At 48.4% G+C, this 19,343-nt stretch overlaps 1 protein-coding gene across 1 annotated transcript; it reads left to right on the top strand.

The window, feature by feature from the left end:
* The first annotated feature begins 3,420 nt into the window (after positions 1-3,420).
* CXCL12 (C-X-C motif chemokine ligand 12) lies at positions 3,421-18,142 on the top strand. The gene is made up of 5 exons (XM_086616779.1): positions 3,421-3,481; positions 8,868-8,985; positions 12,425-12,511; positions 16,175-16,272; positions 18,111-18,142. The coding sequence occupies exons 1-5, from the start codon at positions 3,421-3,423 to the stop codon at positions 18,140-18,142; spliced, it is 396 nt and encodes a 131-aa protein (XP_086472905.1).
* The last annotated feature ends 1,201 nt before the right edge of the window (positions 18,143-19,343 follow it).

Below are 19,343 nucleotides of genomic sequence, written 5' to 3' on the forward strand. Positions count from 1 at the left end.
AGAATGTCTTACTTTAGACATAATCTGTGGGAATTTAAAACAACTTCAGATAATAATGATTTCATTGCTGGGTTATGCCAGTCTAAAGTTCTAAGCAACAGAAATGTTACCGTCTCCTCATTTAAGAGGAAACGTAATATGATACAAACACACTAAAAATTGGGAATATTGTATTATTAAAAAAGGCTGTCTCAAGCTGTGTGGAAATCAACAGTAGGTCTACTTAAGGTTTCTGAATTCATCCCTCCTTTATTAGCATTCAGATAAAAGATTACATTTACTGGCTATTAAGGTGTTCTGGGTGCAGCTGGGTTGTGGGGGGTGGGGTGGATTTTAGCCACCCACCTCATCGAGAGGTGCAGACTGGATTTTGTGAGCATTCAGATAAACACTGATCAATTCCGTGGGAGTTAAGAGTAAATTGAAACGAACTTTTCAAGGAATTTAACACTTGCCAAGTCATTTGACTTCCCTTTAAAATACACAATTCATTCAGATTTCCCTGAGTTCATAATTCTGGATCTGAGGGGGCAAATGATAAGACCCCCGTTGAGGGTTTTTTCCTTGTTTTTATTTGCTTTGTTGTTTTGTTGCTGTTTAAATCTCAAGCTCAGAACCGTTGTACCACAGGCAGCAATTTGTTCTCGACGGGAAAAAATAAAGTTCACAGCTCATAAAAATTGTTCGGTGTTTGGATGAGCTCGGTTGTTGTATGAAGATCTCTTCTTCACCCCAGTAGCAGGAACATACCAGTGAAGCCGTGAAGGCAGCCCCCCACGGTGCAGGGCTGTGTGTCGGTCAGGTCTCCCCTCCCTCGATCGCTCCGCAGCCCTTTTCAACGCTCTCGGGCTTTGCAGACTTGGGTTTGCTCTGACCCGAAGCAGAACTCGTCCACTTGAGGATACCCACCGGGGGAAATTCTGGGCACGGAGCAGGCTGGACCGGTCCGGTAAAATTGCCCTGGCAAAATAACCCCGACGCTTGCTTTGATTTCTGGTTTCTGATTTCTGTACAGTGGAGAGCACACCTACGGGTGCGCGCAGGTGTGTGCACGCCTGGGGAGGAAGGGAACGGGACACAAAATACAAGCGGTTCATCCTGCGGCCGTCGAAGCGGGGCGGTCCAGCGCCGCGGGGCGCCTTCCCTCCGATGCGAAGCTCCCGGGGATTTTGCCCAGCACCCGGGCATTGGCGGCCGCTGGGCCCCGCCGCCAGGCAGTACCCGGGCTCCCCCCGCCCCGCCGGCTCCCCCGTCCCAGGCCGGCCCCGCCGGAGGGAGGCAGCTCCGCGCCGCCGCTCGCTGCTGGGGGGCGCCGGGGAGGAGATAGAGGGGTGCTGCCGGGTGCGGTATGCCGGGTACTCCCACTCCCTTCTTCTCGGAAGACAGGATCTCTCACACAGAGACGGCTCTGGCAGAGGGCAAGGACGGCCGAGGCGCCCGGGAAGCCGAGGCGCCCTCCTGCCGTGAGGAGGAGGGTGCAAGCCCTATCTGAAGCTGGCTTCACTCAGTTATCCAGAGGTGTAGGGAGAGCCCCTGTAGCTGCGTGCAGCAACTCTTTTGAGTCAGCTGTGAAGGTCTGTCCAGGCATTTCTTTGGATCCGACCAGTTTTCCCCTCCAGTTATAACACGTGTGCATGTCTGGGGATGCCGAGGGGTAGACTGCTGCTCAGATTTAACTGATCTCATTCTGCATCCATTCAGTCTCTTTGATTAAGTCTTGGAGCTGTTCTCTGTGCCAGTACCGACAGCAAAGACAAACTATTACTCTGTTATGTGAAGGGCAGTGTGGACGTCCCCATGTGCCAGCCGGAGCGCTGGTGGGACAGCGGCGCTCCTAGCAGTGTTTGCAGTGGGATTATGATTGGCTTCTCCCATCCCTGCAGAATGTCACAGCTGTCATGGCAGTTGTAGCCAGGCTCACCGCACTGCTTAGGATTACTGTCCCTTTCAGTGCATCAGGTTCCTGCACTACTGTGCTAGTTTACGTAAAAGAAAGGGAGAAGAGCAAGATCAGCCCAAACAAATTCAATGCTCCTTTGTAAGCAGGGACAAAGAAACACAAATAACTAGATTGAGGAAGTTGGATGTGGTAAGCAGCTTCACCAGTGTGTGTCAAGGAGGGAGCCAGTTCACAGCCCAGTATCAGTGCAAGCATTTCCCCTGGCATTAGAAACAAGCTCCCCTAAGTGAGACTGCCACAGGTTAGCGCAGGTGCAGGATTTGGGCCTCTGTTTCCAACCTCATGAGCTATCGCTGAGAGAGTTGCAAGCTACCCAGGGTATAAATTGACCGTGGTGCTGTCTTTGGTGGCATCATGGGCCTGTCCTTTAAACACCTTCAGACCAGGATTTGCTCTACCCACTGAGCCCCACTTCAGTTGAGGGCGCCTGTTTTAAAATGCAGCCGAGGGGACCAAATTCAATCAAAGCCTCGATGTTTATTTGAAGTATTGAATGGCAACAAACAGGGCCCCGTGGGCTTGGACTGCAGACAGCGAGAAGGACATGCTTAAGTCAATTACACTTGACAATGCTGTAATAGCTCAGGGTAAGCGGCAGCCCTCAGACCTCCAGGCTCTGCAGCGCTATAGGGGGTTTCAGCCGAGGTGCCAGGGAGCCCAGCGGCATCTGCAACACAAAGGAGGCGAAATGCGTCAGCAAACGTGCAGCCGGGTTCAGCTAATACTGGGAAAGGTGTTGTTTCGAGCCAAGCATGCGGAGCAACAACTGAAAGCCTTCCTCTCTCTTTTTTTCCCCCATACCCCCAGATAAACTTCTGGGAAGATTCTTCGTATGAGACCCTGGACCTGATGCCCAAGGCTCCAGTGTAAATCTAGATTCGCACCCACGGGAGTGAAGGGGGATTTTCCTCCTCTTCCCGATGTGAATGCCCAGACGTTACAGGATGCGTCCCAGCTCTGGCAGCTCTGGTTCAAGAGCAGCGGGGCCAGGGTGCCCAGAAGGGACCGGGACTAGCATAGTTTGGTGAGGAAACTTTCTGCCCCCGGCCCGGGCTGGCTGCAGTGACCGTCATCCCGGCTGCTCGCCGCGCCGCAGCCCCGCTCCGTGCGGGCGGGACCCCCGGGGGGAGCGCACCGCCGCTGCCATCCCACGGGGGGCTCGGGTCGCCGGGCTGCTAGGGCAAGCGCTTTGCCTGGGGAAAGGCTGCCGGGCTGACGGAGCGAAGAGAGGAGCTCTCGCTCTTTTGGTTCCTTTCCAAGCATTTTTAACAGAGGAAGGATGTAATAACATGCCACGGGCAATAAATCATAGGCTAGCTACTCCCCCTGGCTCCCCTCCCCCAGTCCCGGCGGTCCCGGCCCCTCTATAGAGGGAGGGGAGGAGGGGACTCCAGCAGAGCTCCGCAGCCGCCGGGACGAGCAGTCTAGCGCCTGCCCAGCGCCCCGCCAGCAGCCCCAGCATGGACCTCCGAGCCCTGGCTCTGCTCGCCTTCGCCCTGGCCATCATCTCCCTCTCGGAGGGTAAGTCAGCGAGCTGCCGGGCCGCCGCCGCTCTCCCTGCCCGCTCGCCGCTTGCACCGCTCCTGCTGCGGGCGCCGGGGAGCCCGGCCGGGAGTTACGGTCCCGCGGAAATCCCCGCTCTCCCTCCCTCTCTCTCCCCGCAGCTCCCCCGCTCTGCCTCCTGCCGCGGCTCAGATGTGCGTGTCTGGCGAGCCCCGAGCGATAGCTGCTGTGAGCTGGAAGCAGGCAGGCTCTCCCCCTGCCTCCCTTCGCTCGCTCGTTCGCTTTTTACAAAAGAAGGCTGGTCAAAGCGATCCCTGTTGCCAAACTTATCCCAGATTGAAATCGGCTGGGGGAAGGCTTTCAGCAGCGCTCCGTCTGCAGAGAGGTGGTTTGGTTGCAAAATATGCATATCGATTTCCCCTTTAAGAAATCAACCCTAAAAGTTACAAGAAATGAGAAACAGACGGTTGTTGGGTTCCTTCTCTGTCCTCTTTCGTGATCTATCTTCCCTCGATCGGGGCAGAGCTGAGCCAGAGTGGTCACCCGGCAGGAATTCACTGCACCCGCTGGGAGGGTGCGCGGAGAGGTTTCGGGGGGGAGCGGAGAGGTGCACTGACGAGGGCTCTGCGGAAAGGCGGGCTGGCAGCCGGCGAGCGCTGCCGCGGCGGCGTTGCCTTAGCTGTCCCCCCACACCGCGCTGCAGCGCCGTCCCACAGCCCGCCCGCCCCACGCAGGGTCCCGCCGTCCCGCGTGTCACCCGGAGCCGCCGCAGCCCGGACACCGCGGCAGCCCGCGCCTCTTGCTCGGCGGGCAGCGGGGACCCCTGTTCCGCGGGGCTCGGGGGCAGCGGGGACCGCGCGGGGCAGCCGCACTCCCCACGCTTGGCGGGGCGAGGGCCCTGCCCGCAGTCTCTGGGCATCTCCCGGGCGCTCCACCTGCGGCTGGCTTCTCACCCGGCAGGGATTTGCCACCTTTTGTGCCCTCATCGAGAGCTTGCTGGCTGGGTAACGCGCGCCCTTTCAGTTCTCCGTTCCCGTCTTCTTCTCCCATTCTGGAGACCGAAACTTGGGTGTTCCCCACCCAGGGCGGCAAAGGATGCCCTCCGGTGCCCTCTTTGTTTAGCCCGAGATAGTTAATTGCTCCCGATGATTTCGCCGGTGCCTTTCCACAGTACCGTCCCAGCAGCATCCCCGTCCCGGTGAAGCACTCAAAAAGCCAGCCCGGAGCGAGCGCTGCTCCGGACCGACTCAACGGGCAGACGCGGCCAGGTGGGCTCTGCCCCCCCCCCGCCGCTCACGCCAGGACCCGCCGCGCTGGGACTGCGGGCGGGATGCGAGCCGCAGGCAGCGAAGGCAAATCCCGGGGGCCGCAGGCGGCAGGGCCAGCCCCGGCCCCTCCATCCCGCCGCCGCCAGCCCCGCGGCCCGCGGAGCGCTGCGCAAGGCGGAGCGCGCAGCCCCGAGCGGCTTGGCCCGGCCGGTGCCCGGGTGCCCAGAGCAGGCTGCTCTCGCCTCTGCGGGCGAGTATGGGTCTGGAGCGAGATGAGGAAGCTTTACCAGTCCTCACTGGGGCTGCAGCCCGGAAAGGAGACGCAGGACTGGGGATCGGGGGCCGCCGGGGGCTCAGGGGCTCTCCCTCTCCTCGCCTCCCCTCTGACAGCACTGAGCACAGGGCTGAGGGGCTGGGAGAGCTGCCCGACTGCACCTCACTTTGCTCCCTGCCGGGCAGCACTCCTTAGCTGGCAGCAAACGGCGGCGGGTGTCTTTATGGCAGAGTAAGCGTGTCAGGACCTGGCTACCTGAGTAAGGAAACTGCTTAAAAGGGTTGGAGAAAAACTAGTGTAAAGAGAGAGACCTCACCGGCTTGCAGTGATAAGAGTGAAGTTTTTTGCCTACTTCTTCACATGTCATGTAGTGCCCTCAACTGTGATCCAGATGAAGGCTTGCAGGGCTACCTTGTGGTGAGCTCTGAATTCTTCCTAGCCACCCTGGTAAAGCTGTATCTGCCTATCACAGCTTCACTCCCCAGGGAAATGTAACTATTCTAGTCTTAAAAAGTTGTCAGCCCTCTCTTGATATGGACAAACACACCTTTGGATGAACAGGAGTAAAATGATGTTTCCATTAAATGTTTTGTCTGTTCATGATCAGCCTTCTTGCCTGGATATAGCTTCACTCTCCATTCAAGTGCCCAGAGCTTCCCAGCCCGCACAAGCAAGTTACTCCTGGTCATTTTGCAGCAGAACTGGCAACTCACTTGTTCCCTTACTGTTCAGTTCCAGTGCGGGTGAGGCAAGGCAGATCCCTACATGATGAAATAGGTATCATCTAACTTTGCTAAGTTGCCACTCTGTGGGGGAGATTTTTGTGGGCACTTGGTCTCTAGAGAGAATTTGCCAGCAGAAGTGGGTGTTCAGAGCCAGCAAAACTCAACTTTGAGTTAGAAAACAGTAAAACGATTTATTATTTTAAAAAGACCCACAAAACCCAAAACACTTAAAACCAAGAACTTTTCTAGTTGATACCGAAAGAGATGTTTTCTTTTTCTTTTGTATAAGGAAATAAGGCAGAAGGAATGACATCGATATGTCCGAATAGTGTCTGGCTCTTCTGTAATTTTTGACTATATTCACTCATTTTAACCAAATGTGCCAAACAGATAAAGGTCTCAAAAGCTTTATGTACCATCAGTTTAATGAAAATTGGTGTTTTCATGTAACTGCAATTAACAGACTGTACTAATTTGTCCTCCTGAGAGAATGGCTTCAGCTTGTGCTCAGTGTTTATTAGACGTCAGAGAACCCGCAGAGCATTCCCTTCTGCAGTGCCAAACCTGTAGAATAATTGGCTAAATCAGCTGTACTGTGCATGGAACAATTTGTTTCAAATTTTGAAATGAGATAAGGAAGATGTGTTTGTCAGCCTCGGGCTGAGACCAGCAATCTTCCCTTCTCAAATTATGGCCCTCAGATGGCTCCTTCTCCCTCCTATTTTAGGATGATAGGGCTTCATGTGTTGGGAAACACCTCATGTGCTAGTTTTCCCTGGTTTTCAGCCCTGCTGAGAGCACAGTGAGCCACAGCTAAGCTCTCAGAGCTGGAGTGCTGGAGGGGCAGTGGCAGGAGGTGCTGATTCCCTGTTAGTGATGCTGAGAGCTGACCCGCTTGGTGCCTGTGCTGCTGCTCCCTGGTGCTCCGTGCCTGTTGCCTGTTGATCACCGAGCAAGGGAGACAGAAACACTAAAGGGATTCTTGTGCTGGGAGGGTAGTTGTCATTCCACCTTGCACTGCAGTGACAGAAGAACATCTAACGCTGGGTCTTCCCCTCTTCCTTGTTGTGCTGGATACCCTTTCTTGGGCAGCAGACAGCTTTGGGAGTCATGGACATGTTATTCACGGTTAAACTTTCTCTGCTTATGATTTCAAATGGGATGGGATGGAAAGTCCCTCTCCCAGTCTCCGAGAGGACAGGATTGCATTCTCTGATCATAGATCTGAACACTTACTCTCTTTTGTGTTTTTTAGGGTAAAACTTGCTTAAGCTTTGTTGGTATAAGCTTGTAGAAACACTTCCACTGCAGCTGTGCTGAGCATTGTTGTATGACTGCATTCAATTTCAGCCTCCCTTTCCAGTACAAACTCACTGATGTGTAGCTATCAGGCACAGGTTTGCAGTGGGAAATCCTAGTGCCTTTCTCCCTCCCTTCCACATTGGCGCTAGTCAGTCTAACGCATGTTCGTGAGGCTCACGCTGCAGCCCGCCTTCCTCCTCTCCCTCTGCATGGGAGCTTCTCTGTTACTATAGATGATATCACTGTTTGAACTGCCATTAAACTGATAGAAAATGTCCTCCAATTTTGTTAGCTTATAGTCCAGATCCTGGTGTGAATCTGGAGGAACTCTGCTCCCACTGATGAATTCCTCTCTATTTGCCCACCTGTCTCTGGGATTCTCTGTCTCTGATTCTCGCTCGTCTCTTGGTAGATGCACTTGGAAAAAAAGGTTTTTCCTTCTGAGGACAGGATAATTTCACCGTGTTGTCTGTGGTTATATGTGCTAGAGACAGGCATTGGTAAGTGTGCAATATCTGCAGATCAGCTGCACTTTGAAAAGCTGTCTCTTTTCTCACCTTCCTAGACAGCAGTTTAGGGATTCCAAGCCTTTCCCTGCTCTTTAGCTCTCCATCTGCCTTTAAGAGAACTCGGTTTGGATGCTGCTAGTGCTCCTGTGTGGCTAAATAAACAGGGCAGCAGATTACATGTAGGATCTGAAGTCTTGTCAGATATAGATCTGACCCATCTAAAGCATGCACCAGACCTTGTGGGTTAGGTATATGAATTTAATTCCTCCCAGAGGCTGAAAACTGCTCCACTGGGAAATCGTTTAAAATCTTAGGCAGCTCCTTCTAGACTTCCAGAAAAGGCTTCTGTGTTTGTATTTTAGTATGCATGGAGCTTTGAAGCTTCCACACAGAGTGAGGACCTTGCTTATGTGCGTTTGGTTGCCAGTAATTAAGTTCTTCCGTGGAGAAATTGGGTAGCAGAAGGACTGCGTTGGAGGCTGTGCTGAGAGCCAGGCTGCTTTTCTTAGTTCTGCATGAATATTCGTTGCTGATTTTTAGCCTAGGGGCTAATCTTAATTCTGTCCCTAGTGATGCCAGTGACAAGACTCTCATCCAGTCTGGTGGTCCCTGATGGGTATATGGGGAGCCCACCGCCTGATAACCATCTCCTTGAATGCCATTATTTTGCCACAGACTGGGAGTTCAAAAGACGCCGAATCTCTCGGGCAAAACCACTGTGATCCCATCTCCGAGTCGCACCTCCTCGTGCGAACATCTCCGCTGGAGCAGAGGTTGGCTGTAGTGGGGAAAGGTCAGCTGCTGGGCCCTGGGAAAGCCTGAAAGACTCAGGGCTTTTCTCTAGCCAGCAAGTCTCCCGTGAAAAGCCTGCACCTGAGCCGCGCGGTTTTGATCTGAACTCTTTGGAATTCATCGCTTTCTTCTGGCTACCTTCTAATTTGGCCTCGGGTCAAAATCATTTTAGCAAGAACAACACTGGGGACAAGTGCCTCCTCTTTTGGCCTTTATCTTGTCTAATTACCAGGAGCATCCCTGCACAATGGAGCGGCTCCTTATTCTAATCACTTCTTCTTTACTTATCTCCATTTTCTCCCCCTCTTTTGTCTTCCAAAATCCCATGCATCGGGACTGAAAAGCTGGGTACTGAGGTAAAAGGATTGTGCTGTGAGCTGTGGGCAAATGCTCTCCCAAAGCTACAGCTTTTCTATTGCTTTTTTTTCACCTGCATGTTTGGAGGGAGTTTCTGCCAGCCCCGGTCGGTGTGTCGGTGCTGCTGACCGGCAGCAAGAGGGAGTAACGTGGCCTTTGTCTCGCTGTGTCCCACAGAGAAACCCGTCAGCCTGACTTACCGATGCCCCTGTCGATTCTACGAGAGCAACGTGGCAAGAGCCAACATTAAGCACCTCAAAATCCTCTCCACACCTAACTGCTCACTTCAGATTGTGTAAGTCTCTTACTCTTTTCAGCTGGGCGCAAATCTCAGGTGTCAAAAAGAAGAGGCACAGAGCCGGCTCCTGCTTTGGGGGCTGCAATTTGGTCTGTCTCATGTCGTGATTTCCAATTCATCTCTCACCCCATGTGTCAGGTGCAGCTGGACCCTGCTTTACCTCACACAAAGGAGCCCAGCTAGAGGTTTCCCAGCTGTGTTCCACCTCTGTGATCTCCCTGTGGCTGTGTGATCCCACGTCCTGTTGCCCCATGGGGTATGTGAGCAGGAGTGTCAGACAGGCTGTCCATTGCCTTGGATGTGGAGCTTCACACCTTAGGGAAAAGGCTTTACAGTGGTCTGAGCCTTCTAATGCTCCACTTCTCCATAGGGAGGAGCTAAACAAGCAAAAGGAGTTCCTGGATTTTGTGTAGCCTCCACAGGAGGTACAGACCCTAAATATGGGCTGGTCTGATCTAGGGACACACCAGACAGTGAGTGACTCCGGTAAGTCACAGATCACAGCAGGGCAGAGATGAAAATAACCTCTTCCTCTATGATGGAAAATAACCTCTTAATTGTTGCTGAAAAAGAAACACTGATTTGCAGGAAAAAAGAGGTTATGGATTTGTGTGTATGTTTTTAGGAAAGTCTTTTTGGTTCATTTGTTCCTGAGTGACCCTCTCCATCTTCTCTCAAGATTCAAAATCTTCAGAAGAAGATTTTCCTTCATCTTTTCATTGCGAGGGAGCTCCACTACCACCAACTTCTGTTGACCTGCGTAAGAGGGTCTCAGTGACTAGACAGGGTTTCTGTGCAGTGCTCCCATCACTAGTTCTGTCTTTGATCCATGTCGAGCTCTTCCAGTTACAACTTAAATGTTGTAGAAATCCATTCTTTGTCATCCAAAACATTTATGCACTCAGAAAACTGATGTAGTTTCATGAGATTTCTCAGGAATGTACAGATATTACAGATATATCAAAAAGCATGTATCTATTAATGAACCAATTTTTATTCATACTTTTTTTTCTTTTTTAAACCACTCTGGGTAGATCATCCACATTTTCTCATGTGTGCTTCTGCCTTAGGATTTGGTGGAGGACAGTGAGAAAAATGTGACCCTCCGCTGAGAAATAATTTCCTTTCACAAAAATGGCAAAACCAGCTGTGACTAACTGATCTCTACCTATGAACAATTTTGGAAGCAAGCATCCAATACACAGTAGTGTATGGATTTGTGCTCTGGGACTGTCAATGGATGTCATAAGGGTCCCAGTGCTGAGGCTTTGTAGAGGATTTGAAATTTTCTGGAGTAGTTTCAAGAAAATGTCAGGCATTTAAGACGGGATAGAGTATACATTTATCTCTTAATTAATATGGGATTATAGTCATTAGAGATGGCTAAGTGCACGAAATGCAGAAATACAATTCATATTCTCATCCATTCTTGATCCAAATGTGTTTGTTTGCCATGTGATTTAGAACCTGTAGTTCACCACCTTTTTGTTACTTTAAAAAGTAAGGTACTTAAAAACTTATCTCCAAATACCCCTGAAACATCATGAGTTCAAACTAGGTTTTTACTGAAACAGAAGCTGAAATGGAATTAAAACTAACACATAAATTTCTCATTGTGATGGTTTTAACCACACCCTGAATTTAGTGGATATGGGTTATGCAATGAAAGTGTAACTTAAAAGCTACTGTTTTCAGGAATAGAGAATCTCTGCGAAATCATACAGTTTCAAGGAAAGATCATATTTTTTTTGTGCAAGTATATTCCCCTTTATGGTTGAGAGGAATTTTACCTGAACAAAAGACCTAAGAGCAGGCTTTTGTCTTTGGTTCTATGAAAAGATATCTCTCCAAATCCAGAAATCTGTTCTGTCAACGTCTACTTCTACAAAGCCCATCCTAATTTCCCTGCTTTCAGTACAGGGAAATAGACATTTTTAGCATGCTATTAATTGCATTCTAAGGTAGATACCTAAACTAGTTCAGATTAACACTCCATACAATTGCCTAGGTCTCTGCCTTGACTGTACAAGGAGCAGGCTCAGAAATAAATTACTAAGAAAAATCAATGTCTTAATATTAAGTAAGAGGAATTGCATTGCGTGTGGCTGGATGCTGGTTACATGTGCTTTTGGTTCTGTACCCTGCGAGGCCAGCTCAAGAGTTCCCAGGCATTGCTAACATCAGCAAATCCATTCTTACTCTCTGTTGGTATCACTTCACTGGAAATACTCCAGCTTGGCACTGCTGTAAGGGAAATATGAATTAGGCCCATTCATCTCTTTATTGGCACAAGACTTGCAAGACTGCATCTTCAATGTGTTTATGTTACAACTATGTTGTTGCATAACTTCAGACGAAGAAGCCTTTTTGACCTGTTATTTCTTACGCCATAGTTTTATATCCTGCAGATTTCATTTTATAAAGCAGGGAACATTTTGGCTTCCATCCAGCAAAATGCTTAAACAAGTACTGAACTTACTCCTATGGGCATTTATATGAAATTGCTGTTCTTGGCACTTTCGCATGGCAGGCAGGCTGTTTAAGGGAAGATTTCTGAGCAGCGGGGGCAGAGGCAGGGTGCTTTGGGGAACGCGGGAGACTGCGGCTCTCTCAAGGGGCCCTGCAATCCCTGGTAGGTGAGACCTGCTGATGTGGGTGAAAAGCTATTTGTACTGCTTCTGTATGAAAGGTGCAGATAGCCCATATGTCAAATTCACAGGGAATTCAAATTAGCTAAACAGTCTGGTTTGGAAAGTGCAGCCTGGTCATCCAGGAGAAACCCTTCAGGAGGTTTCTGCTTTTGTTTCCAGTACTGACTGAATATATAAGGGAAAACCTGCCTTGGCGCTGTGGTGCTTCCAGTTGTCTTCCTGCTTGCAACATGTTAGTTCAGTCTTGCATAAAAGAAAAAGTTAACCAGACTCTTTCAGAACATCCAAGAGGTATGGTTTGGTGTCTGTTCTCAAAACATGTGAAACTTCAATTTTGGGTTGAATCTGAAAGCTGTTCTTAATTAACTCCTTGCAAAAAATGGCCTGTGTTTACCATGTCAATATTTCCAAATGAGATTTAGCTGTTTCATGCACTGAACTCATAACAGGCCAGGTATGAATTGCAAAACTTAGATTAAAATTCTGTATCTGTCCCACCCTCACATGTGTACCAGTACAGACCACAAAAATCAGTATCAGAGGAGACAAATTGTACCAGTGCTTTGAACCCAATTATATTTATAATAGCTGCTTTGAGGATGGCAGTGATAACTCATCCTCTTCATGGGTTAACTGGGAGCAGCACTGATACCCAAGGGAGTTGGACACAGCTCTAATATCCATAGTGCAATTGCAAACCGCTGTGCAAAATAAGGCATTTGGGGGTGGGGGTGGGCTGAGGAGCATCCCACACTAGGCTTACTCTGACTTTTCTCCTTTGGCAGTGCAAGACTCAAGAGCAACAGCAAGCAAGTGTGCATTGATCCCAAGTTAAAGTGGATCCAGGAATATCTGGAGAAAGCTTTAAACAAGTAAGGCAAGAGACAAATGGACTTAACAGCTAACATCCCGATTTATTAAAGGGTAGAACATTGAGGGCTGGCTTTTACCATGTGGACAAAATACTCGTGGAATCAGATATCGTTTTGAAGATGGGTTTGGAGTTGACCTAGTGTGTATTAAAACAACAGCTTCTAGTATATCCTAAATGTTAAACAATGAGTTTTGCCAGGGTTTGAGGCAAAATCTATCCTAATGAATCTGTTTTGGGGTCCCCAACTCATCCTTTTTTAAAAGAAGCCGTTCTCCCAAGGAAAATGCTTCCTTTATGCCCGTCCTTCCCCAAGCCAAACTGCAGTTACTTCAGAATCTCTATTGTACCAGTTTCTTTGGAGCTCCTTTTCCATGTTACACTGGGAGTCTGTTTGCACAGGCAGCTGATGCCTAGGAGGTCTTGGCGCTAAAAATTGTTTCTCTACTGGCCAGTGTGGAGTGCTATTAATATTGGCCAAGGCGAGATGCGCTGCCATGAGAAAGGTTCTCCCACAAGGCCAGGGGAAAGCCAGCCATACTTGGAAAATTCAGACTTTTAAAATCTATTTTTATTCCCCTTGAAAGCCATTGATCATGGCTACCCTGAGGTGGACTCAGTGTATCTCAGTTCAATTTTGCAGCGAGCAAGAGCAGCCCAGAGAACATATCTGTGCTGATTTGCCAGGGAGGGCTCCAGCCTTCCTGGGATGAAAGATGAGGCAAGTGACGGTACAAAGCATTTCTTGTTTTCCCAGGCCCCTGCGATTGGTCCAGCAGTGACATTTTGGCCAGCAAGCCTACCTGTGCACTCAATATCCTCCCACCCTTGCCACCACGTTCCCACTCCTCAATAACCACGCTGTAACCAACCATGCCAAACCTTGCCCCTGCTGCATCTGTAGGGTAAAGGCAGGGCTGGAATCCAGTCATTTGCAAAAGCAATGCTTTCTTGGAAAAATGTGGGGCTGGGTATGGCCCCAGGGCAGATGTGAGGCAGTACAGGTAGCTGAATGCCCTCCACTGTTGGCTTTGCAAATGCATCTGCCACACAAAGGGTAGAGTTGAAAAGAAAAAGACTTTGTTCCCCTGTATTTTTACAATAAGTGAGGTAGAGACATTCCTCCTGTGGCCTTTTTGTGACCACACTGGGGGCCAAGAGTGAGGAGGAAGAAGGAAGGAAGCCAGCTAACAAACTGACTGTGATTCCAGCCCTGACAGCTCTCCCCATCTCATCATCCCCATGCTCAGTGCCTTCTTTGCCGCCAGCACTCAGCCCTCTTGCCCTTTGGGCAAATTCTCTGCAGAGGTAATCCAGGTTAATGCTGCCAGGATGGCTTTGGATTTAAGCACAACTGAACCTAAGAGTAGGATGTGGCTCATGCTGACTATCCTAGGGGCTTGGGCTACTTTGTTTTCCAACGTGGGAAAATTCTCAAGCCCTTGCCTAAGTTGCTGTTTGCTGTCATCCCCAATGAAGCCCTTGGTGCTGTTCATAAGACCTGAAACTTAGGAGGCACTTAAGGAATTTGTAGGGTTGGGCAAATGTGGTTATGTGCCCAGATCCTGCTTGCCTGACTTAGGGGAACAACTTGGCTGGAACACGTTTTGCTCTCCTTTCCACTGGTGAAGATCTGGGGACAGCTCTACTGAAACCAGTGAGCCCATACCTGATCTCCAGCCAGATTCTGGGTTTTGTTTACCTAACACTAATCCAGAAGCAATTCTGCTAAGCTGGTGGATTTCATTTTGTTTTACATTGAGTAACAGAAGAGAATTTGCTCCCAGCTCTATGAAATAAGATGTCAGAAAGCATATATCTCCATCACCTAATCCTGTAATCGTGGCATTATTTTCATTTTCCATCTAGCAATGCTAGCACCAGTGGCATTTTTATGCTCCACAGACAGTCAGGGCTTTGTCTGTAGCATTTTCACAAGGCATGTTTTTGATATATTTTAGTGCACAGCTTTGACTTCTTCAATGAAATGTACTTTGGAATATATTTATAGCGCATCAAACAATTCATATATTTGAATTGGAGCCATATGAATGTTGGTAGTTTAAAACACCGATATCCTTCTGAACTACTAACAGCTTGTAAAATAAATCTATATAGATCTATAAATGTTAATGTAGCTATCAATTTCAATCAGCCATATATTATATTTTTTCACTTGTACTGAAATTGTATGAAATGTGACATTACCCTATATGCACTAGCAATAAAATGGCTAATTGTTTCATGTTATAAAAACCCAATTGTACATGGGAATTTATTTTTCTGGAATAAAATCAATACGTTTTGTAGAAAGGGCTCTTGTAATTGCTTAAGTAAAATCCAAAGTGTCAAGACATCTTAATCTGTACCAGTGCTTCAACATAAGAGTGTCTTCTGTGTTATGATCTGCAGCTAAGGGCAGGGAAAAGTGCATGGAGTATAGTAGTCTGATACAGTTGATTGTGAAACCAGAGATGGTTTTTAGTAGGGAATTATTTTGCTCACTAATTCTGCTTAGCCTTTATTATTGCTTTATATTCATCACATCTCCATGTAATATACAGACTTATGAGACATCAGTAAAATACGTTCAGGCTGTCAGGAAACCAAGTTCTTTAACTGGCTTTAAAAATCATTGTGCAGCTGCTATGGCCAACATCATTCAGCATTCATCCATTTTATAGACAAGGGGCAAATCAGACCTTTCTTGAAATAGCTAAAAAATCCTTTATCGCTTCCAGGCAAACCCAGTCATCATTTACAGTATGTTGACTGCCTTTCTTTTCTCTTCTCTCTTCATGCAGGGATCTGCAAAATCAGTCCCTTGCAGAGCAAACAGAGTCCGGAGAACAATCTGTGCTTGTCCATTGTCATGTTAATATAGTCCCACCTCAGAACTTCTCCTCAGCCTAAGATGCTGGAGTCCATTAAGCTCAGCAGCTGCTGCTGGCACAGGCAAGAGAGCTAATGGATATGGAGAAGATAACAAAGTCAAATAGGAAAAACCTTTCCCTTGAGCCCACTGGGAGAAAGTAAAGGAAACTCTCAACTTCTAGGGGCTAGCTGTGATGGGAACCAAGTCCTGTTGCTGCCTTCCTCCATAGCACTTGTAAACCCTGATGTGGCAGCTCTTCCTAATTTCTGACCTCATCTGTAAAGAAATACAACCAAACCGACTACCTCCCAGAACTCTGCCAAGTGTGTGCTGGGTGAATACCCCGTATGGAGGGGAACAGTGTAGGTGAACATCTTCATAGCCTTGTTTGAAGGCATGGAATGCCCACAAATCCCATAGAATAGCCACCATTCCATTGGGAATGCTGGGTGGGAAGGCAGAAACCCAGCCCTCCTCTGCTTTCATTATACCTCGGGGGGTATCGCGTGGATGGTGAGGCTCCTGGCTGATAAGTTCTGGCAGCCATTTGGAGAGACTTCGGTGTTTTGGGGAAAAGAGTTGTTCTGGCCTCAGAATTTGCAAATGTGCTGTCACCAGGGCGCTTTCATTTGCTTACTGTTCCTCTGAGGCAGAGGGTATATGAAAGGGGATGTGATCTTCATTTACACCCTGCCAGCAAGATGTGAAGGGACCATAGGATAAATGTGAATAAGGCCTTTGTATATGGATAATTTATGGCAGTCTTTTTGTATTTTTCTTTTAATTTAGACCACGTCATCGCACTCATAAAAAAAAGCAACAGAAGAAACGGGGCCCACTCTGCCCTTCCCGTGCAACACCACTAAAGTCTCCAGGGAGAAAGAATGGTAGGAGGCATTAGTTTCTGAGCTGGGATACTTCAGGTTCAAGTCCCTGCTGACCATCCTATGTGACCTTGGGCAAATATATTAGACTACCCAGACCTCCATTTTCCCCCGTGTTTGTTGAGGATAGCAGCTGTGCCCTCCCTGCAAGCGGGTGTTGTATAGACAAAACTTTTTTAAAACAGGGGGAAAGTTCAGCCACAATGGAAATGGGAAAACTTTCCCATTTGATAGATGGGAAAACAGATACCCAAAGAGGCTAAAATAACCCTGAAGCAAAGGTAAAGTCAAAAACAGAGTAAGGGTTTGGAAACCCTATGTCTTTAGCTGGCCATAGTCCACCAAAACCAAACTGACAGAGTTAAACTGTAAATAACAGCTGAGAATTTGTCACTGGAGTTTTTTAATGACAAAGGCAGCACTGGTTGGTGACAAAATGATTTGGAGCATTAGTGGCTGGCTGACACCTCTCCTATGGGAGATGCTGGGCAAGTCCGAGAGGATGCTGTGATATATGCCAATGCTCTGGATGTCCCAGGTTTTTTTTTTCCCACCAGGGTGGTGTGTCCTGCCTTTCTGCACCAAAAGAAGTAGGGTTACTGGTGTGGGATATTGGAAAGGATATTTTCAAAGCGGAAATTTTTTCTCATAGCTTGGTCATCCTCTTTATGCCTGGATGAGTTTTCTGAGGCTGCCTTTACTGAGAGTGGCCACACAGTCTTAGCTGCCCAGCAGGCATTGAAAGGGGTGTTTGTTCTGATCTTGTAGACTAGACAAGACACACTGGGACATTGGGGTTTTTGAATACTTGGGTGTTTACCCTCTGACACTTGTAACTCAATCTTAGTGACATCTAGATAGTGAAGGGCCGATCAGTCTGGAGCAGGTGTAAGGGGTCACTTCAGAGAAAACTTGGAGGCCACCAGCACAGCCTGCCTCCTCGTTCTGAGTGAACCTGCACACAATACACTTGCACTTTGCTGTGATGTCTAACCCGCCACTCCTCCTGGGTACCATGCTCACACGGAGCATGAGAGACTCAATTTGTCTGCCTCCTACCCTGCTCTCCCTACCTCTGCACGGAACACCTCACACCTTGGCTGTGCAGCGTGTGGGTGCTCACCCTTCCTGTCACCCCACCCTCGCTGGGCAGCTGGTCACCACGAGCTGTGACATGCTGCCCAGCCGCTCACAGCAGATGAGGTCCTGGGGCAGGGAGACCATGGGGACAGCTGCACATGCGGAGGCCTCTGGTCTCCAGCCACCCCATGACCGGAGCTGAACACTGACAAGAGCAGAGCATGGTCTGTCCTCTGTGTTCCTCCATCCTCACAGAGACCTGGCACCCCGTGGAGCTACAGTCGATGTTCTCCAGCAGAGTGGTGGAGTGGGGGCAGGTAAAGGAGGCATTCCCAGGGCCACTTGCTCCGCTACTGGGGCTGCTCACAAATGATTAATTCCTCCTTTCCTGCTGTTTTGTTTTGTTTGGGTTTTTTTGCCAAGTCTCCTTGCCTACCGATAATTCTCTGCTCTGACTTTCAAGTCCAGAATAAGCTTCCTAGCCAGCCTTCCTCCTGTGTTAGCTCTGAGCACCTTACTAACCGTGGTGAGCCCAACCTGCCTAAAATAACTCCCACTGCTGGGTTTGCCCTGCTGGGTCTCAGTAGCTCCTTGTGGAGAACTTCCCCCAAAATGTCTGGCAAATGCTGGTTGGAGGGGCTGCAAATGAAATGCCTTTGGGTTAATCCAGACACAGATTTGCTGTTTGACTAGGCCTGATATCAAAACTTTTGCAACTGAAATAAACCTTAATAGTGTTTCACTCTGTTCTTCATCAACAGGAGGTTCAAGATGTAAGAGGCAAGCATTGTAAGCCGTCTACAGGATTTCTTACTGTAGGACCCAGAGAGCAGATAACCAGTATTAGGGAATGAATACATTTCACTGTTATCATGCAGCACAAAAGCAACGCTTCATGCATTTCCAAAGTTTTTTTATGTGATTTTTTTTTGCACAAATTGGCTTGCTTTCACAGTGCTATTTTTATATAGTAAGATGTAACTATTTGAGAAATGTATGTTTTTATACAGGTTGGTATATTACCTAGCACTGAGGGCAGATATGAATTTAAACTAACCCTATGTTATTACATAATATTTTATTTCCTTTGCTATGTAGAGGTCCTGCTTTATTTAACTTTCTTTTGGTTCATGCAAGTCTCCTGGAGTTTTAAACCTAGAAGGACATGAACTGTACAGTGCAATGATATTGTGTAAGTAGCGAAGAAACTCCGTGCCCCCAGAAGTCGTCGAGGCCAAGAACATAGGAAGGCTAAAAAGCATCAGACATTGATGAAAGTGGACAGCATTACCATGGGTGGCACTTACAGGTGTTTTGGGTGAGGGATTAAACTCAGGGCTACAGGGCTAAAGCCCTTCTCTGAAGATCAGAGACCTTGGTGACAGCTATGAGCAGCTGGGTCAATGCACATCTGGTATTGCAGGGTGCTAGTACTTGGTTTGTAGTAGTTGTGTGTGTTAGGAGCCACAACACTGATCTGATGTCACCTGGCATTTCCTATGTTCCTGTGTTACTGACGACAAATTTTAGCACAAAAAGGAATGGGTTATTAAAGGTCTAACCACACGATCATGTTTCAAGTTGCTGGAGGAGTCAGATATGCTGCCACGCACTAGGTTCTTTTCCCACCCATCCACAGGAGGTGGCTTCAGCTCGCCTGGCTGGCTTTGCACTGAAGTAGGCGGAGATGCCTTCATGTGACCCTTCAACAATGATGCTGTAGCCTTGGCTACTGAACAGTCATATGTACTTGAGGGCAGTAACATCTTTGATTGTTCTGGAGATACCTAGAAGAGAATATCTGGACCTGTCTTTGGAGAAAAGAGATGCCTGGGGCAAGAGAGAGTCTGCCGAGTTTGTGGAAGGAGCTTGTGGAAGGAGCAGTGTACAGAATAGCCTCTGGAATTTCCTTTGCAAAGCGCACCTGGGGACAGGTACCTCTTCTTGCTCCAATTCCCTCTCTCAGCCAGAAATTTCTTTCTCCTGGTTCCTAC

The sequence above is a fragment of the Tauraco erythrolophus genome, chromosome 9 (genome assembly GCF_009769465.1).
Source record: "Tauraco erythrolophus isolate bTauEry1 chromosome 9, bTauEry1.pri, whole genome shotgun sequence".
NCBI classification, from domain to species: domain Eukaryota; kingdom Metazoa; phylum Chordata; class Aves; order Musophagiformes; family Musophagidae; genus Tauraco; species Tauraco erythrolophus.

Excerpts from the sequence above, each read along its gene's own strand:
- CXCL12 (XM_086616779.1), top strand. The coding sequence starts at position 3,421 with ATGGACCTCCGAGCCCTGGCTCTGCTCGCCTTCGCCCTGGCCATCATC. Across the intron at positions 12,512-16,174 it reads CTGGAGAAAGCTTTAAACAA|ACCACGTCATCGCACTCATA; the intron begins GTAAGGCAAGAG and ends CTTTTAATTTAG. Across the intron at positions 16,273-18,110 it reads GTCTCCAGGGAGAAAGAATG|GAGGTTCAAGATGTAAGAGG; the intron begins GTAGGAGGCATT and ends CTTCATCAACAG.